Source organism: Xenopus laevis, chromosome 7L (genome assembly GCF_017654675.1).
Source record: "Xenopus laevis strain J_2021 chromosome 7L, Xenopus_laevis_v10.1, whole genome shotgun sequence".
In the NCBI taxonomy this organism is placed as follows: Eukaryota; Metazoa; Chordata; class Amphibia; order Anura; family Pipidae; genus Xenopus; species Xenopus laevis.
The window spans coordinates 49,625,288-49,644,069 of record NC_054383.1 but is presented as its reverse complement, the minus strand read 5'-3'; the positions used below and the strand labels follow the sequence as shown (position 1 = coordinate 49,644,069).

Below are 18,782 nucleotides of genomic sequence, written 5' to 3'. Positions count from 1 at the left end.
AATACTATAGGCTGCAATTGATTACAATAAAAGAAACATGTTTTGTTATTACAACCCCTGTTATAAATTCACTTACTTTGACCCACCCAAAGAGAACATAACATACAGATACATGGAGACTGATTTTAAAACTACTTTGAAGGAGTGGGAGATGGCACCCATAGCAGATTTCATACTATACATATTTAATATACTAGTTTTCTCTAAACAGCTGAATTGGAAGACATGGAGGTTAAAAAGACTGGCTGAGTTTTTCCAGACCATTGATGCCTTCAAAAATCAAACAAATTATGATAAAAGGCTAGTTGCATTTTCCATTTAACATACAGGCCCGAATCAAGCATAACTGGAAATCACAGTAGTGGAAAGATAGTATTAACTTCTAACATAATGGGGTATATTTATCAAAGCGTGAAAATAGAGCTAAAACAGTTTACCAGGTGGGAACTGCTGAGCACTCTCTTCACTTGTTCAAATACATCGCTACACTTCACCAGGCGATAATTCGTTTAGACAATGCTAGGGGCGCCGAACGCTAATGAATTTTCGCTAGCGTTACACTGACAATCAAAGCAAAGATGTGCTAGGGTTCAATTATGCCTAGCGCAACTTCGTTAGAGGTCTTCGCTCAGACTAATTTGCATACGGTGGGAAATTATAACGTTTAATGGATGGATATGTTGCAGCAAATACATTACACAAGTCCAGGGAACCTTAATAAAGAAAATATAGTTGTTATAATGCCATACACCTGAGCCCACTGTATAGTTTGTGTTCCATATGTTAGAAAATGTATGGGGGAACCCGGTTAACCAAAAAAATAAATTTTAAGGACTTTTGCAGGCTATCCTAAAAAAAGGAAAAGACTCCAGCGTTTTTTAGGACTTAGAAATTTTTTCCACTAAAAATTGAGGAAGTCCTATGTACTCCATTGCACTTCGCCTGGTCTGAGCTGGTGAAGGAAAGTCTGGCGAAAGAGGTAACATTCAGTAAAATCTGCATCTTATTGAATTTGCTGAGTTTCGCCCATCCATGTGAAAGATTCGGCCGAATACTGAACTGAATCCGAATCCTAATTTGCATATGTAGTGTGGGAAGGCGAAACAATTTTTACTTCCTTGTTTTGTGACAAAAAGTCACCCGATTTCCCTCCCTGCCAATAATTTGCATATGCAAATTAGGATGCGGTGCGATTCGGGCCATATCCAAATCCTGCTGAAAAAGGCTGAATCCTGGCCAAATCCCAAACCGAATCCTGGATTCAGTGCATCCCTAATTTTTGAGCTATGATGAGTCTGAATTTCTAATAACCCTGCTTTCTCACAGCAGTTACTGTCGGTACACTATAAAGCATATGCACATGCTTAACAATCACAATTATCTATCTGCTTCTTCTGAAACTATAGCCCTGCTGTGACACTTCAGTCCTCTAGTCACAACTCACTGCTGTAATCTATTGTGCGGGGCTCCTTGCAGACTGTGTGACTCCCTTCATCTTGTAAGTATTAACTTTGCTTTGCTTTTCTTTTCCTATATTATACTGAATCCAGCAGTATATTACATAAATTTGCGCAACTCCATGTAAAAGAACAACTCTTCAGAACATATGCAGTAGGGAGAAACAATATGTGTAACACACAGCCTCCCAAAACCCAGAACAAATGCTAAGGTTCTGGCCCGAGCTCACCCTTCTGTCTATAAAAGCTGCCAGTCAGGAGGCCAAGGTCATAACGAAACTAAAAGTGAGGCACAAAATCAGGATCTGGAAGTGTAGTCAACAATCAGGCTTAGAGGTCGATTGAGGCAGCAAAACAGCAACGTCGATGATCAGGCAGAAGCCAGGAACACAGAAACTAGGGAATGCATCTAAGGACTATGGTAAAAAGACCTGGGCAGTGAGAAATAGGTAATTGTGTCTTCAAATAATTTAATTGGTGCTGCAACATCATCGCTCTGCGCCAAATGAAATGAAAGACAATTTGCGTTGGACACACCTGCTGCGATTCTTGGACGACAGATACTGTAAAATATATATTACTTTCATGTGCAAGCCTCCTATCATATCAATTAATGTCTTTGGGTTAGGATGTCATTGTTTGCACTTCTGCTTGTGGTTCCTTCTCCCGACATTACCTCAAGTCCAATTTCAGAACACAAATCCAAGAAGAAGAATGTCATGTTAACTTAGAGGAAGAGCAATAATATACAGTATTTGCACATGTTTTGCTATTCAATTTTTACTTGTTAACAAAAACCAGTGTAAAAAAGTTCATCATACTGTTGTTTCAAGTGTATCAACCTTGTATGTAAAACCATATCTCTATTTGGGTTTGGTTATGCAAAACACCATGTCTGAGAGGAAATATATAGCTTTTGTAAAGGCTTCCATCTACATGTCCATCACATTTTGTTTTTCCTATACACTTTCTGGCACAATTTGTCCTCTCTCCCTGTTTAATGGGCTGTGCATAAATCTGCATTCAAATGGATTTATTCCAGTTCTGCACACACAAGTGCTTTGATATTTTCTAGGTACAAGTTTCTGCGTTTGTTGTATTTTGTTACATTAGAAAAATACTGCAGGCTTATATAATTTCATTGGAATCTGAATTGCAGTTCAAATAATAGAAGAAAGCAAAGTGGCCCAGGTCATCCTGTTACTTCAAAATATTTTATCTAAAATTGTCATGGGATAGTGTTTATTCTCTGTTACACATCCTCTATTTTTTTATTAAACTGAGAAACACAACTGCAGTTTCCCTGTGGGCAGTGGAATATACTGCAAATCCAATTGATTCTAACCAGTTTATAATAACAATAATTTAAATAAATGAAACACATTTTCTATAGTTGCTACTTATGAAGAAAGAAAATCTTTTCAGATTCACAGACAGTGTTTTTTTAATATAAACAATGCTATCTGGCTTTTGTCCAAAGTGGTCTCCATAAAACTACAAGTGGAACACTGACTGGAAAAGTTATTTTTTGGACTTTAGTGTTCCTTTAAAAAACTATAAACTCCTTTTTTACACCTACTGCAGTGAAACCTCGATTTTAAGTTTTCCTGCATTTTACATTTTTTATTTGTGGTCCCACCAATTTATAATGCATTTCAATGGGTGCATTTCCCTGATTTTAAGTAATGTTTTCCCGATTTTACATCAAAATTTTGTCCTGATGTAAATGCTGCTTTTTTTCCTCTATGAATGTTATTATTTGTGAAATAAAGATGTTTAAAATACTAAGCAGATGTTTATTTTGCCATGGTTCTGCCTGCAGATGGTCAATTCCAAATAGTCTGCCCGCTATACATTCCTGCACCAATCACTTATTGCCTTAGGTTGCCTTGCACATGCCCCCAATATTGTAACATTAACACTGCAATGTTTAACCCTTGTTATTAATACAGTAAATTTTGTATCAAAGTAAAATGGACTCCTGTGCTTATACAGTATGCTTTCTTTTTTTTGAAGAAAAGCATACTGTATATTCCCTGATCTTACATTTCCCTGATCTTACATTTACCCGGATTTTACATAATTTTTTCCTGAAAAACATAAAATGGGGGTTCTACTGTATTTCAGTCTGGGTTATATAGAAAAAGAACATTCATACTGCCTGCACCTCCAAGAATTAATACAAATGCACTTTTTTATGCAGAAATACCTGATTACTCAGACTGAAAAGAAGCTGTTACCTTTTCTAGAAAAAAAATTCCAGTCTTCCTAAATTTGTATTTTTTATTTTTTTTCCCTATTAAAAACATTGCATCAAGCATAATTTTTACTGGCCAGGTGGTAACAATATTCCAGCTCACAGTGTCATTTAACCTTTCCCTCACTTTGGTTCAAGTAATGGATTCTATGTCTGTCCTTGGAAAAAAGGAGCACTACAGGAGCTTACAGGATCCTAAAGACATGGAGGCCTATTATCAAAGGTCAGATTTTGTTGGTTTTAGAGGTTTTTGAAATCACTACTAAACTCACTTCCTCTAAAACAACAAATGCTGTGACATTTATTAAAAGATCCGAACTAAAAAAGTACAAACGGAGAATTACCTTGAGTAATACAGTAAAAATACAAATGCCTTCAGACAATTCTTAGCAAAAAAACAAATAAGAAAGCCTCTGAAGTCTAAATATTAAACCTGCTAGATTTTAATGTAATCATCCCTTGTAATACATAATCCACACAAAGGCATTTACCAGTTCTGAAGTAATTAGATTCAAAATTAATTTCTATATAATATGTGAGAAAACAGTTACCTTTTCCTCCAAATTCTATTGCTTGTTTATTTTATTTTCTGTTTTGTAAAGAACAGAAGCAAGACAATTTGATGTTCACAGCAGTAAAATTCCTAAATAATAAATTGACTTCAGTGGGAATGAAAACCCCTCAAGCAATCATTCAAAACTAAACTGAATTTATAAAAAATGCAATGCAGTCATACAGTATCCTGTGAATGAACATTTATTGAATATATTGAATAGCTTTTTGCACTTTGCAAGACTTAGAGATGAGCAAATTTTTTCACCACAAATGGATTTGCAGCAAAATTCCACATTTTGCTTTTGGATTTTTTCGCAAAACTCTAGCACTTCAATGCATTTGGAATGAGAAAAAACTGCCATTGACAATGCATTTGGAGTGAGAAAAACTTGAGAAAAAAATATGCATAAACTTTAATGCAATTGGAGTGAGAAAGGCAAATGTGACTTTAAAACTCATTCATTTCTTTGCAGATAAGTGAGTTTTGAGATGAATTCCTATTTTGTCAACCACTACATCTATTATGACAGACATCATGCCTTATATCACAAGAATGCTATTGTCAATGTGCCTTTTAGCACACATATCCATATTCATTATTGTGTACCTTACTATGAGCCAACCTGTCAGCTAAAATAGAACTTTGGCTGCCCTGCCCACCTACTTGTGCTATAGAAAAACTTTAACTATCAGAAGGGGCTAGGGGGAGAACTACCATGCAGCAAATCCAGAGGTCTAGGCCCCTGTCCTCCCTGCCCCTTGGTTGTGGTTGTGGTTAAAGGAACAGTAACACCAAAAACTTTAAGTTTTAAAGTAATGAAAATATCATGTTGTGTTGCCCTGCACTGGTAAAACTGATTTGTTTGCTTCAGAAACACTACTATAGTTCATATAAACAAGCTGCTGAGTAGCAATGGCGGAAATTGAAAAATGGCTATATGGCACAGGATAAATAATGGATGACAGATAGCAATATGTTCTACAGAGCTTATCTGCTATCTCCTGTGTAACTTGAGCCTTTTCTCCTTTGAATAGCTGCCCCCATGGCTACACAGCAGCTTATTTATATAAACAATAGTAATGTTTCTGAAGCAAACACAGCAGTTTTACTGGTGCAGGGCAACACTGCATTATATTTTTATTACTTTAAAACAATCAAATTTTTTGATGTTACTGGTCCTTTAATACTTAAGAATACATTTAGAGGGGATGCCTGTCTGGGGATCTTGCCTAAAGATAATACTCTCATATTGTCTATGATCACCTTAATTTCACTTATTGACATTAATATTTGACCAGTATTTGGCCCTGCATATAAATATGCCATTCAAATATTAGACTAAAGCAGGAATCCGCAAGATTTAAGATATATTTTTATAGTTGGTGTAACACAAAAAGAATTTATCAGGCACTGCCTACTTTATCAAGGCTCTTGACCTCATGTACCTCTTGCAAATGAAGTAGCAATTTCTTTCAACTGACTGCATTAAACACACTTGGCCTCATTTAACTGTGCAGGTAATGCTAGGTGCAAATTTGCATCAATATAAATGTCATATAGAAAGCATTTGCCTTATGACATCGTAGTCTTTATATCCAATAATGTTGCACAGATTCAGTGTATAAAATATGCCAAATTGTATAAGGCAAATAATTTTTGGCATCAACCTAAAAATAACACTTTCCTCTTGTTTTGCCTTATTAAATTTTATTAATAATGAGGTAATAATAAGCACATGATCAGACTCCTTTACACAAAAAAATAAACAATGTATTAATATTCACAACTGCCATCTAGAAAGAGTAAAAAAGGTTGAAAACAGAAGTTCCTTCTATAACCAAATTAATATCTAAAGGTGGCCATACATGGGGACCTTTAGACTGATTCAACATTCTGATGGACCCACGTGACCAATGGCCGAAAGTCGGTCAGATGTACTGTAGATTTGGCAGCTATGATTTTCTCACCAGATTGAGGTCTGCATCTACTTATCTAGTGACCTCTTCAAACAAGCATTTCTTGTAATGTATGGCCATCTTTACCTTAACCAACTTGGTTGGAGTTGGCAGGAAGCCATCAAAGTAAAAAAAAGGGGAAGAGACATTCAGACCATCATTTAAAAAGGAATAGTTAATTTATTTTAATGCTATTAAGGTGAACCTGTCACCCAGACACAAAAATCTGTATAATAAAAGTCATTTTCAAATTAAACATGAAATACAATTTCTATTTATTATTAAAGCATTCATAGCTGTTGTAAGCTCATTTAAAAATCTCAGCTGTCAATCAAATATTGTCTGCCCGGCCTCTATGCCTTAGGCATAGAGGCCGGGCAGACAATTACTTTCACTTTCCATGTCACTGCTCTCCCCACATTCCCCTGTGCCATTTAATTGTGTAGCCAGGGCATGAGGATGGACATTGGGTCCCTCATTCTGATGCACAAACAAGATTCTGAGATGACACAAGGCTTACCTTAATAACAGTGTCCACAAAATGGCTGCTGCCTGCTTGCTATAATTTTAAATTCCCAGACTGAAGGAAACAATATTTAAATAATTTATATAATGTAATTGAAGTTCATGTTGCTTGACTAATGTGATAAAATAGGATTTAAATAATTTTTTGGGGTGACAGGTCCCCTTTAATGAAAAAAATAGAGACCAAAACTTTAAACTACTCTATATTTAGATTTAGGTTTGTGATTGAAGAATCTCTCATATGTATTCTAATACTGCAATGGTATTCTTTTGGAAACGGAAGGTTTTTTTTAGCTTTTTGTTTTCTTATTCATCACACTTGGGGGCACATTTACTAAGCTCGAGTGAAGGATTCGAATATAAAAAACTTTGAATTTAACTATGTAACTATACTTCGCCACTTTAAACCTAGCGAGCTACAATGTTAGCCTATGGGGACCTTCCCCATAAGTTTTCTAAGCTATTTCTGATCGAAGAAAAATCGTTAGATCTATGGATTAAAATCCTTCGAATCATTCGATTCGAAGGATTTAATCGTTCGATCAAACTATTTTTACTTTGATCGATCGAAGTATTTGCAGTAAATCCTTCGACTTCGATATTCGACCCATAGTAAATGTGCCCCTGAGTGTGGCTAGTTTAATTGTCTTTTCCTGTCCTTGTTTTATTGAGGACAGATATACTGCTTTTGAGTCATGTTCTCAAACCTGCATTTATAAAAACTGTCATATTGTAATCTGTATGTTCAATGGAAAAATTCAATAAAATTCTTTCAAATTAGAAGATTCTATCAATCTTTCAATATTATTAACCACCTAACTTTTACTCATGTTTCCTAACAGTAGATTAGACTTACTATAGTACTATTCCAACATATGTGGCTTAAAGTTAACTACCTGTGGAATAATAACTGTAGTGCAGACTATCCTCATAGAAAACAAACAAATACACATTTAGCCTGCTAAAAGCAGCCAGTTACAAGTTTCTTACATCAAAGCCCATAAATTCTATATAAATTTACTTAATCCGATTAAATGATCGCTAATGATCACTCACATTGTTGTTGCCACTCCTCTTCCTCATTTTCATTCCTTTGGCATTGCTGTTGAGCCTTTTTTAGACTAAGGTATAGCTCCTTTGCTCTGAGTTCTTCTCGCTGTCGGATCTGTTCCTCCCCTTTCCGTCTCTCTTCTTCTTCTCTTTTCTAGTCAATAAAAAACAAGATTTATTTGCTCTGTTCAGATTACAAGCATACATGATTTGCTCTGTCCAGAAAACTCTTATTTTTAATATCTGTAGTAATCCCAGGCAACAAATACAATTGGGGCTTTTTTGGCTGCTTTAGCCCTGTGATGATACTTATTAAAGAAGAATTACTCAGGAAACCAAGTTGTAAGATACCCACCAGAAATTATAGTCGCCAAGAGGAAGAGTACCCTCACCTAACTTGCATGAGGTCAACTGAAATATAAGCCATAATGCACCAGGCTAAAGTTTAGCATCTCTATAGCAGTATTGATCTAGTTTTCAAAAGAGCACCATCGTGGATTTTGTTGGGGAGTCGGTAACACACATATGCTTAGTGTATTTGAGAAGCTAAGTTTAGGGGTAGTCACAGAAAATGAGGTTTGCCTGTCATATAAACTGCCACAGAGGTGAGAATCTAAATTAATTAATAATCAGCCTTACTATATTTTCTGACTTTTATAGTCTTTATACACAGTATATTGTGTCCCAGCCCTAAGTTTGGCATGTGCAGTGAATCAGCAGAAAACAAGATGGGGAGATACTTGGGCTATCTTCAGAGGCACAGATCTCTGCTACAGGGCTGTGGTTGCCTTGGACTGGTACAGAACCCCCAAAAACATGTGCAGCATTTGTATACTACAGGTATGGGACCTATTATTCAGAATGTTCGAGACCTGGGGCTTTTCAGATAAGGGGGCTTTCTGTAATTTGGATCTACACACCTTAAGACTACTAGATAATCATGTAAACATTAAATAAACCCAATAGGCCGGTTTGCTACCAAAAAGGATTAATTACACCTTAGTTTGGATCAAGTACAAGCTTCTGCTTTATTATTGTAGAGAAAGGAAATCATTTTATAAATTTGGATTATTTGATTATAATGGAGTCTATGGGAGATGGCCTAGTTTTACTACTAGTTTTCCTTTAACTTTACAGCGAAAACCACAAAATTCTGAAGATATGCAACAATTGCTGTTTCCAGATGGTTTATTAAGAGCTCTAATGGAACAGCATGCAAGATTTCTTAATTCCTTTTGCCAACCTCTCCATCATGTTTGTCCAGCAAGAACATTGGCAGGTACTCCATTTTAAACCTGTTTGGTCTGGGATTGTGTTTTAAAAAAAAGTTGTGCACCACTAGACAAAAAATGCAATCGACGAGGAAGTGAAAACACTGATCTAGGTGAATATTGAGTAAGTGTAGGAAAGAAAAAGGTCCTAGGTAGGAAAGTATTTCTTTGGTATTATTATTTCATTCAATGGACCCTTCTTTGTAGTTTTAGGACCAGCTGCAAAGTTGAAGCACTGCCCTACAGTATATTAGATGGCACAATTTCCCCTAAAGGTTTTCAGGTTTACCAGATCCTCATTAGTTAAACACTATGAAAATTAATAAAAATGTGAGTTTATACAATAATTGGCTAAGAATAAACTTTGTTTTAAGAAGCTAGTATCTCAAATTTTAAAATATTGTACAGACATGAAAAGTCCTTTGACAATATTTTTTGCACACATATCAACAGAGCCCGGTGGCAAAACTATCATTGGTGCTCCAAAAAATATATATTCTGCAGCTGATTACCCTAATGAAAAGCATCTTCTGTTTGTTTCCTGTTAATGAATTTTATGTTTGTTCAGTTTGCTGGTGTTTTTTTTCTTTTTTAAGACTCTACAAAGCCATAGACCGCAGTACAATAAGGATGGAAAAGAAGACTGGAGACAATTTTTCTCATATGATGCATTTTGGAAGGAATTTCCTTGAATGTTAATATGAAAATGTGGGTTCAGATTCGGTAAAGTATTCATCCAAATATTTGCTAGAGTATACTGTTGAGTCCTAAAAAATTTTTTGGAATCGATGTCTCTTCAATATGCATTAAAGCCATGGCCTAAAAAGGGAATGCAGATGTTCAGTAACAAACTGATTTATACCTTTTCATGTTTTTATTATATGCAGGAAATCAAAATACAGCAAATATTATAGTATCCAATATACACTGAGTCACTAAACCATCTAGTATCTTGTATAGATAGACGTGTATAGATAGGGTTGTATATGTATATATATTTTCACTGAGGTTGATTTGGAAGGGTTAAACTTTTCCCAAGATTGTGTGTTGGAATGGTTTCATGCAGTGTTAATAACACTTTGTCCAATTTACTTGGCACAAGTCAGTTGCCGTTATTGGGGTACACAGTTGCTTAATTTTCCAGCTTCCTACATGGTTCTTTACCCTGTTCCTTCCTTGACTTATTCCTGGTCTTACCTATGTCATTCCTCTATTCCAGTTCTTGCCGCATATTAGTCCCTGTGTGCGGCTTTGACTTCTAATAGTAACAACAAGCCCCCTTTTACTACTTTTTCTCTGCATCCCTTTATTGGCTAATGATTCTAATGATCAGTCTTTCTTATATTTGGGGGAATATATATGACCTCCCTTAGCTCATATTTGTCATTTCTGTTTGGTTCCCTGTTAAAAGGGTTGTTCACCTTCCAAACACTTTTTTCAGTTCAGATGTTTTCAGATTGTTCCCCAGAAATAAAGACTTTTTCCAATTATCATCCATTATTTATTTTTTACTGTTTTTCCAAAATCGAAGTTTAAAGTTGAATGTTCCCATCTCTGGTGTTTCAGTCTGGCATCTCAGTAATGCAGGTGCAGACTCTAAAATGTTACAATTTTGTAACATTTAGTTGATACATTTCTCAGCAGCATCTCTGGAGTATTTGCAACTATTGTATCAATTACAGCTGACTGTAATAAACCCAGAGATTCTGCTAAACAGGGGCAAAGATAAGAAATTAATCAACTAAATGTATCAAATTGGTTTACAGGGTCGGCGACTCCCCCCCAGAACTGCTTTAGAATGTGAAAACTTATTATATTATATATTATATAAAAAATTATACTTTACACTTTAATATTAGAAAAACGGTTTAAGAGTTAGTCCCATTTTTAAAAGGGGCTTTATTTCTGGATTTTCATACAAGCTAATAACAGTCAGTAGACAGGTAAGCTCTAAGTCTCACTACTTTATATTTCCATTTCAAGGCTAAAAAAGAAAATGAATGCATGTCTAATGGTTAAATGTATAAACAGAATCCAAGTGTTAAATTTGAGTGTATTTGCAAAAGGAACAAGCCAGCATGAACTACACCTGCCAGTTGCTATTAGCCATCTGCGATTATGCATTCTTTGTCGTTGCACAGAGAAATATTGCCTTTTATATGTAAGGATTTTCCTGTTGATCTCATCTGGTATTAACAGATTTGGAATCTGAAGACACAAGCAGGTTTGCAGTTACATTTTACGTATTATGTTCATATATATTAGGTTTTGCTCCACTTCTCCTTGTTTCATCCTCCCACTGTCTGCAGACTTCACACAGCCCAGGCTGTTCCAACTGAACAGAGGGCTGGACGGTTTCCAGAATTTTATGGTAACACTTTAAAGTAATGGAAGGCACATCAATGAATTGGTAAATTATAACAGAATTCTGTAAAAAATGCTACTTTAGCAGCACATTAGTTCAACGTGATTAACACTGATATAGTGAACACTAAACAGGATTCTAATGATGTGAAGGAGTACAACATCATTGCAAAAGAAAAGAGAGGGCATTGGCATTTTATGCAAACTATCCATCATGGCAAAATATGGATTGTTCTATGAAAGCAATGATAAAAATACTGTACTACTCAGTCCCTTTATTACTCAACATCTGCAGTGTTGGAAAGCAAAACTTAAAGGAATTATTTTAAAAAAGTATCAGCACAAACTACGAATAAGATTGCATTTAAGTATTGTCCTTTCCAGACAGGTCTTGAACAAAAAAAAAAATCTGTTAACAAAACTATTGATGATTATGAGGCCACATTTATTCCTTTGCCTAGGGTTTTGTGCTCAGGGGACATGCTTTACAAAGCCCATTATATAGCATGTGAAGATCAGGATCATTGATTTCCTTTGCTGTGTGTCCATAGGGAGGCAGTAGGCTGAAAGTTCAATGAATAAAAAATTGATTTTGCTTTATTTTTAATGTGTTTATTTATTGTGCTATGATAAAGATGGCCATGCACTGGCTCCCCTTCTAGGTATCTGATTTATGTTATGCAGGTCAAATGCAGTGTCAACATTATGCAATGTCACCATTCATGAGCATGGCCACATTCCATTGTTTGTTCAACGGACAGCTCTAACTTCCCCGTCTGCTAATGCAACCTGCACCTGCCAAGAAAGTGCATTGACGGTAGACAGCCAAGTTATATGTTGAATCAGATTAAAATGCATAATCATTTATAGCCATCTTAAGTTATTGTAAGACGTGCTGGGAGATCCTCCAGCGTCCTTAACTCCCGGCTCGTCTCTTCCAAGTTGAGGCGGATCGTCCGGCGCTGATGTCACCAATCTTCGAAGTGATGCCAGCACTTCACCAGTGCCATGACGCCATTATTCTGTGTGAAATTTTAATTTTGGAGCCAAAATTCCCTTTTAAAAGCCAATTCACTATTTTGGCAGTGCCCAAGCTGGCTTCTGTTTACAGACCCTGCTGAATGATTTGGTTTTTGACTCCTGCCTTTTTTTTTACCTTGATTCCTGCCACCTGCCTTGACCCTTTTGCCTGATTAACTATGTTTTTTTGCCTAATCCTTGCCGGTACCTCATTTCGGACTTGTTGCTACCTAAACGCACTTATTCCTCCTTGGTTCCGCAGCAGAAAGCCCGGGGCCCCAAAAGGGCGTCAGTGAACATCGGAAACCATGGTATGTCTGAGTGTACCCGTCGCCTCCTAAAGGTTCCTGATTGATGAGTACATTACAGTTATATCAGCAGGTAAGTACCTTTGTATACTCTAATACGTAACATCAATCTTGTAACTTTTGCTACAAATTGGTCAGCATTTCAGTACAAAAAGTGAATGTAATGACTTATATATACTTTTTGCTCAGAGCAACTGGTCTTTTTAACAAATGGCAAGCACAATTAAGAATACAGAACACTATTTTACAAAATATATACTCCATTATCTAAGGTTAATGGGCAGTTCATTTCAAGTAAATAAATATTTGGTGTAATTTACATTAGAAGGTAGTGTGCAAAGAGCAAAAAAACAATCTGCTATATTTTTTTTTACTTTGCACACTGGTTTCCTTATTTAAAAAGTTGCAGCAGGTCTCTGAACTTTGTTTCTGAGCACAGCTTTCTGTGGTTGAAACCATGACTAAAGGATTGCCTGCCTACTGCAGCACTGTATTCATTAGGGGCAGGCAGAGGTGGCACTGTGGCAAAATTTTTCTTTCCTTAATTTTGTTTTGTAGAGGAACTGCATTGATCAACTCAGTAGCTCCACCCTAGACTCTTGGTCCTAGAGTTAAAACCAACTCAATAGCTCCACCTAGACGTCTAGGTCATAGACAGTTAATTAAAACCAAGAAATGCAATACCGCCAGGTTTCATGTGCAGGCCATATTCTGGAATATTTTTGGAATTTGCTGCGGGCCAATTAAAAATGGATTGCGGGCCGTATTTGTCCTGCGGGCCATAGTTTAGACACCCCTTAGTGCTCTTGCACTTCTGCCTCTAATTTTCTAAACATATGTTTTGCAAAGTGTCAGACTGGCCCACCGGGATACCAGGAAAACTCCCAGTGGGGCAGGTCAGTGGGACCTCATGCTGCTAAACATTTGGCCTATTTCAGGGCCATTCCCTGTTTCTATGAGAAAAAAAGGCTAACTAGATGGAATAATAGATTATAGTATGTAAAGAAAAGAGAATAGGAGAATAGAGGTTGAGTGAGGAGTGGAAGAATAATATTACTTATAGTGGGCCTCTGGTCTAAAGTTTTTGGGTGGGCTCCTGGTGCCCCAGTCAGACACTGGTTTTACATGCACCATTAAAACATTGAATGTTTTTGATTAGAGTACCATATTTTACAGTGAGCTAATATTAAACTGCCCAAACTGTGATCTTCAGAATACTTTGACTAGCAATTAGCAATATGACAGCTGGGTTTGAGACTGAAGCATAAAACACTCTTTTATGAGATGATGACATGACCGTCTCTTCTCTAAGCTTCATAAATGTGTGGTTTGAAAAAATAATTTTGACATCAGAGTTAATGTTGGCATTGAATAAAATTGACCATGCTTCACTTTGAGAATTGCAAATTTAATTGATCTGCTGCAGCAAGCTTTCAATTCCTGAGCCACTGTTCAAGATAGGACGTGCAGAAACTGCTCAAAAAGGGAAAAGCGGACTGCAGCTTTGCTTCAAATAAAACAGCTTAGCAAAATGATTCCTTATGCAAACCATGATAAAACAATAAGACCATAAATGCCCATACAATTTGCTTAGATTCATGCATACATATAAGCTTGTAGTAAATAACATTTCTGTACAGTATAGATCAAAGCTCTTCATATTCAAATATTCAGTTACTCATTTAACAAGCCTTATGTTCACAGATTTCAAACGGTAATGAAATGCTAAAACTGTTCTCTATTCAAAAACTTGTTTCCATATTAGTAGTATGAGTTGTGTTGATTAAAAGCAACAATAGCCATTGCAATAATGTTTGTGCAAAAAATGGTATATTACAGCTTTTTGTAGAATGGTCAGTTAAAAAAAGTCTAATCTAAAATGGACGAAAGTACGAAAATTTGTGTGCAGGAATTTGCTTGGATTGGAGGGTAATAAAGAGACATATGACAGAGTACAGCTTTGCTAAAGCACCTTGCTCTAGCATCTTGCATGCCTTATTCTTTTACAGTACATTTCTATTGACTTTTTTCTGGCAGAATTACAGATAAAGCATACAACCTGCTAGATTCACTCTTACATTTAGTTACTATTAAATTGTGAATTTTATTTCTCTCTAAAAATTTTGTGCTTTAACATTTTGCATGCTGGAGCACTGGGTTGGAAAGAGGAGAACTCAAATTGTTTGTGTGTCTTCCATAAAAAAATATGATCTTGTAAAGGCAATTGCAATAAATTAAAAAAGTAAGATTAATTGATTGAGAGAATAGTTCAGATATAGGATTATCCCAAATACTTGGGGTTTTCCAGATAATCCAATAGGATTGTTTTTCCACCAATATGGATTTATGAATCTTTGTTACTATCAAGTACAAGGTACTGCTTTATTATAACAGAGAAAAAGAAAATAATTTAAAGAAATTAGTATTAATTGTTTAAAATGAATAAATGATATGGCCTTCCTGTAATTCTGAGCTTTCTAGAAGACAGATTTCCAGATAAGTAATCTGGATTTCTGGCTTTGTTTTATGAAATGTTTGCTTTCATTATGTATAATGCATATGCTGAGAGAATTATGAATATTTAAAGAGACTTCTGATGAAGAAGAACATTGATTTGGCATAATAAAAGCATTTTTTTAAGCAAGTCCCACGAGTGCTGGGTCATTTTTGTGCATGTGCTTGCTCAAATAATAACGGGCACAGAGGAAGACGGTGTATTTTGTTGCATGTGCCCACCATTATTATAGTGCAGATTTACTTTAATATATTTATTTATATAATAATAAGCTCTCTGATAGAAAGCAGTTTACACAACATATACACAACACAGTGTGGAATGACATAATGGATACATGTACTGCAAGTGGTGGGAAATCCCAAGCATGCTGGTCGAACAGCCCAGCATGCCAAAACTTTTTTGGCCACAAAGAAAACTCGATACTTCTCAATTTCAAGTGGATAGGTAACCAAACTGTGTATAGCCACTTGTATGAAAACCTTCTGTCAGTCATAGAGAAAAAGAAGAGAGATTGATCAATTGGTTTGACAGAGTTTTTTTAGTTACAAAATGATGATCATAATTTTGTAACTAAAAAAACCCTGTCTTTGTAAATACATGCATCTGCATAGATCACTTATGTGACAAGGGACCAGGGAATGTGCATTGATCAATCTCTCTTCTTTTTCTCTGTATTTAATTTGGCTAGATCAGTAGCACTTCCATTGTATTTTAGTATTTAGCCATGGAGTGCTCCCACAGACTTTTACTTTTTGAACCTTCTGTCAGTCTCTTTAGATACCAGTCATACCAGAGTATCAGCCAGCATATGGCCACCTTTAAAGGAATAGTTCAGTGTGAAAATAAAAACTGGGTGAATAGATAGGCTGTGCAAAATAATAAATGTTTCTAATATAGTTAGTTAGCCAAAAATGTAATATTTAAAGGCTGGAGTGAACATATGTCTAATAAAACAGCCAGAATCCAACTTCCTGCTTTTCAGCTCTATAACTCTGAGCTAGTCAGTGACTTGAAGGGGGGCCACATGGTACATTTCTGTTCAGTGAGTTTGTAATTGATCCTCAGAATTCAGCTCAGATTCAAAAGCAACACATATGACCCATGTGGCCCCCCCTTAAGTCTCTGATTGGTTACTGCCTGGTAGCCAGGGTAACCAGTCAGTGTAAACCAAGAGAGCTGAAAGCAGGAAGTAGTGTTCTGACTGACTTGCTATACATCAAATCACTCCAGCCTTTATACATTGCATTTTTAGCTAACTAACTATATTAGAAACATTTTTTTATTTTGCACAGTCTATCTATTGACACAGTTTTTATTTTTACACTGAACAATTCCTTTAAGATATAGGTAGTTCAGTGTGATAAGACCAGAATTTACTCAATAGGGAGTCATAGTGGCTACTGCAACATTACTTGCACAAAACAAATATAGGTATAGGATCCATTATCCAGAAACCATTTATCCAGAAACCGTTTATCCAGAAAGATCTGAATTATGGGAAAGTTGTCTCCCATAGACTCTATTGTGATCAAATAATTCAAAATTTTAAAATATATTCCCTTTTCTCTGTAATAACAAAACAGTACATTCTACTTGAACCAACTAAGATATAATTAATCATTATTGGCAGGAATACAATCTTATTGGGTTTATTCAATGTTTAAATTATTTTTAGCAGACTTAAGATATGAAGTTCCAAATTCCATAAAGACCCCCTTATCCAGCAGAAAACCACAGGTCCTGATTATTCTGGATAACAGGTACCATACCTGTAGTTACAGTCTAATAAATAGCTTGTTTTTACTCTCAGTGCAGCAGATATATTAATTAAAGCAAATAGCTGACTGTTTTCCTTAACTAAAGTAAAATCTGGCCATATTACTACCAATAGTTTGCATTTGTTGCATAATCCTGGCACAGTAAAGATTTATGAAGGTGTGGTGCTTTACAAATACATGGGTCTTAATGCCTTCTAGAAATTCATTTAAACATTAAATAAACTCCAATAAAAACTCCAGTTTTGCTTCCAATAAGGATTAATTATATCTTTGTTGGGATCAAGTACAAGCTACTGTTTTATTATTACAGAGAAAAAGGAAATCATTTTTTAAAAATTTGGATTATTTGGATAAAATGGAGTCCATGGGAGACAGCCTTTCTGGATATCGGGTTTCCGGATAAGGGATCCTATACCTGTATAATAAATAAGATCACGGTTATATATTTTTAAGGTAGTTATGTGTGTATACACTGGTCAGGACCCAAAAAAAAAATCCACACTATTGAGAGTGGGGACCTATAAACTCTTTTAATACAGTGACATTTCATCGAGCAACTAGTTATTATTAAAAGGATACAAACAATTTGTTTTAATTCTAGTTCTACACTGATTTTTTGGGTCTTGAGGCTTCATCCCTGTTTTTTTTTTTTTACCAGGTATCTTAAAATAGATTTTTAAAGGTTTTGGATCAATATATAAGTACATTTACATGAACCAAGAATGCATGTACAAGCAAATGTATGAGCATGACACTGAACTGAGTGAAATGCAGGAACTCTGGGCCCACATCTATGGATAGGAAAAACCAATATAAATATGTATGTGCAGCCTACAGCCTGCTCTTATCAAATTACAATTCCCATCATCCCCTGACAGTCTCCAGCTGTTGGTTAAATCCTAGGTTATGCAGCACAGTAACACCTACAGGATTCCAGAGGGCACACAGAGTATAAAGTTAACACATCTAATAATGATTGCACAAGCTAGATGTCCTTTGAACTTTTTATCTATGTTTTCCCTCCAAGTGGCCTCCTGATATCAGGGGCCTTTTTCTTTAACCTGAAACAGGCCATGAATTTAGCCTATTTATAAATGATGTCTGATATTTTTGAGATGAAGAGTTTGTACAATTAACCAGAAGAGGTCGTGTTAGCATATGGTTTGGTGCAATTCTGAGGATAGAGAAAGTAAGGTCATAGACAAAGCAATGTCATATTCTGGAATATGGGCTGGAATTGTCTGGGAATTCACAGAAAGCAGTCAGCTTTTAGTTATCAGTGGTCCAGTGCAAATAGAATAATGAAAGTGAGCATATGATGTGACATTTCTAAACTTATGCTTGAGTTGCTAATAAAATTCCAATAGTTGTCATATTTTGTGGATTACTTTCACTGTTTGTAAAATACTAAGGCATGTACATAGATCATTTTTTTTCTATAGATTGAGCTAGAGAGGGGATTGACCATTCTGACTCAGCACTTTACAGGATGGGTCCACTTATAAAGTTAAATCATGTTATACAGTATCAGCACATGACCATATTAGGTTTCCTTTTGGTAAAATATATTTATTGCTTGTTGTTAAATTATTGCAATACATTCATATTTTACCATTTGTAAATTGAATGGTAATGTAATGCTGTAATTGGATTTAGTTAGTTATTTAAGAAAAGATCAGAATTGTTTTATATATGGTTTGCTGAGCCAAAACTGAGTTATTTA

General features: G+C 35.6%; 1 protein-coding gene across 1 annotated transcript in view; it reads right to left on the bottom strand.

Moving 5' to 3' along the window:
- The window catches only part of sh2d4b.L (SH2 domain containing 4B L homeolog), an 82,520-nt gene that overhangs the window by 35,166 nt on the left and 28,572 nt on the right, over positions 1-18,782 (bottom strand). Inside the window, exon 4 of the mRNA XM_041569028.1 lies at positions 7,807-7,954. Coding sequence (XP_041424962.1) covers positions 7,807-7,954 — 148 coding nt within the window. The remainder of the gene's footprint in view (positions 1-7,806; positions 7,955-18,782) is intronic.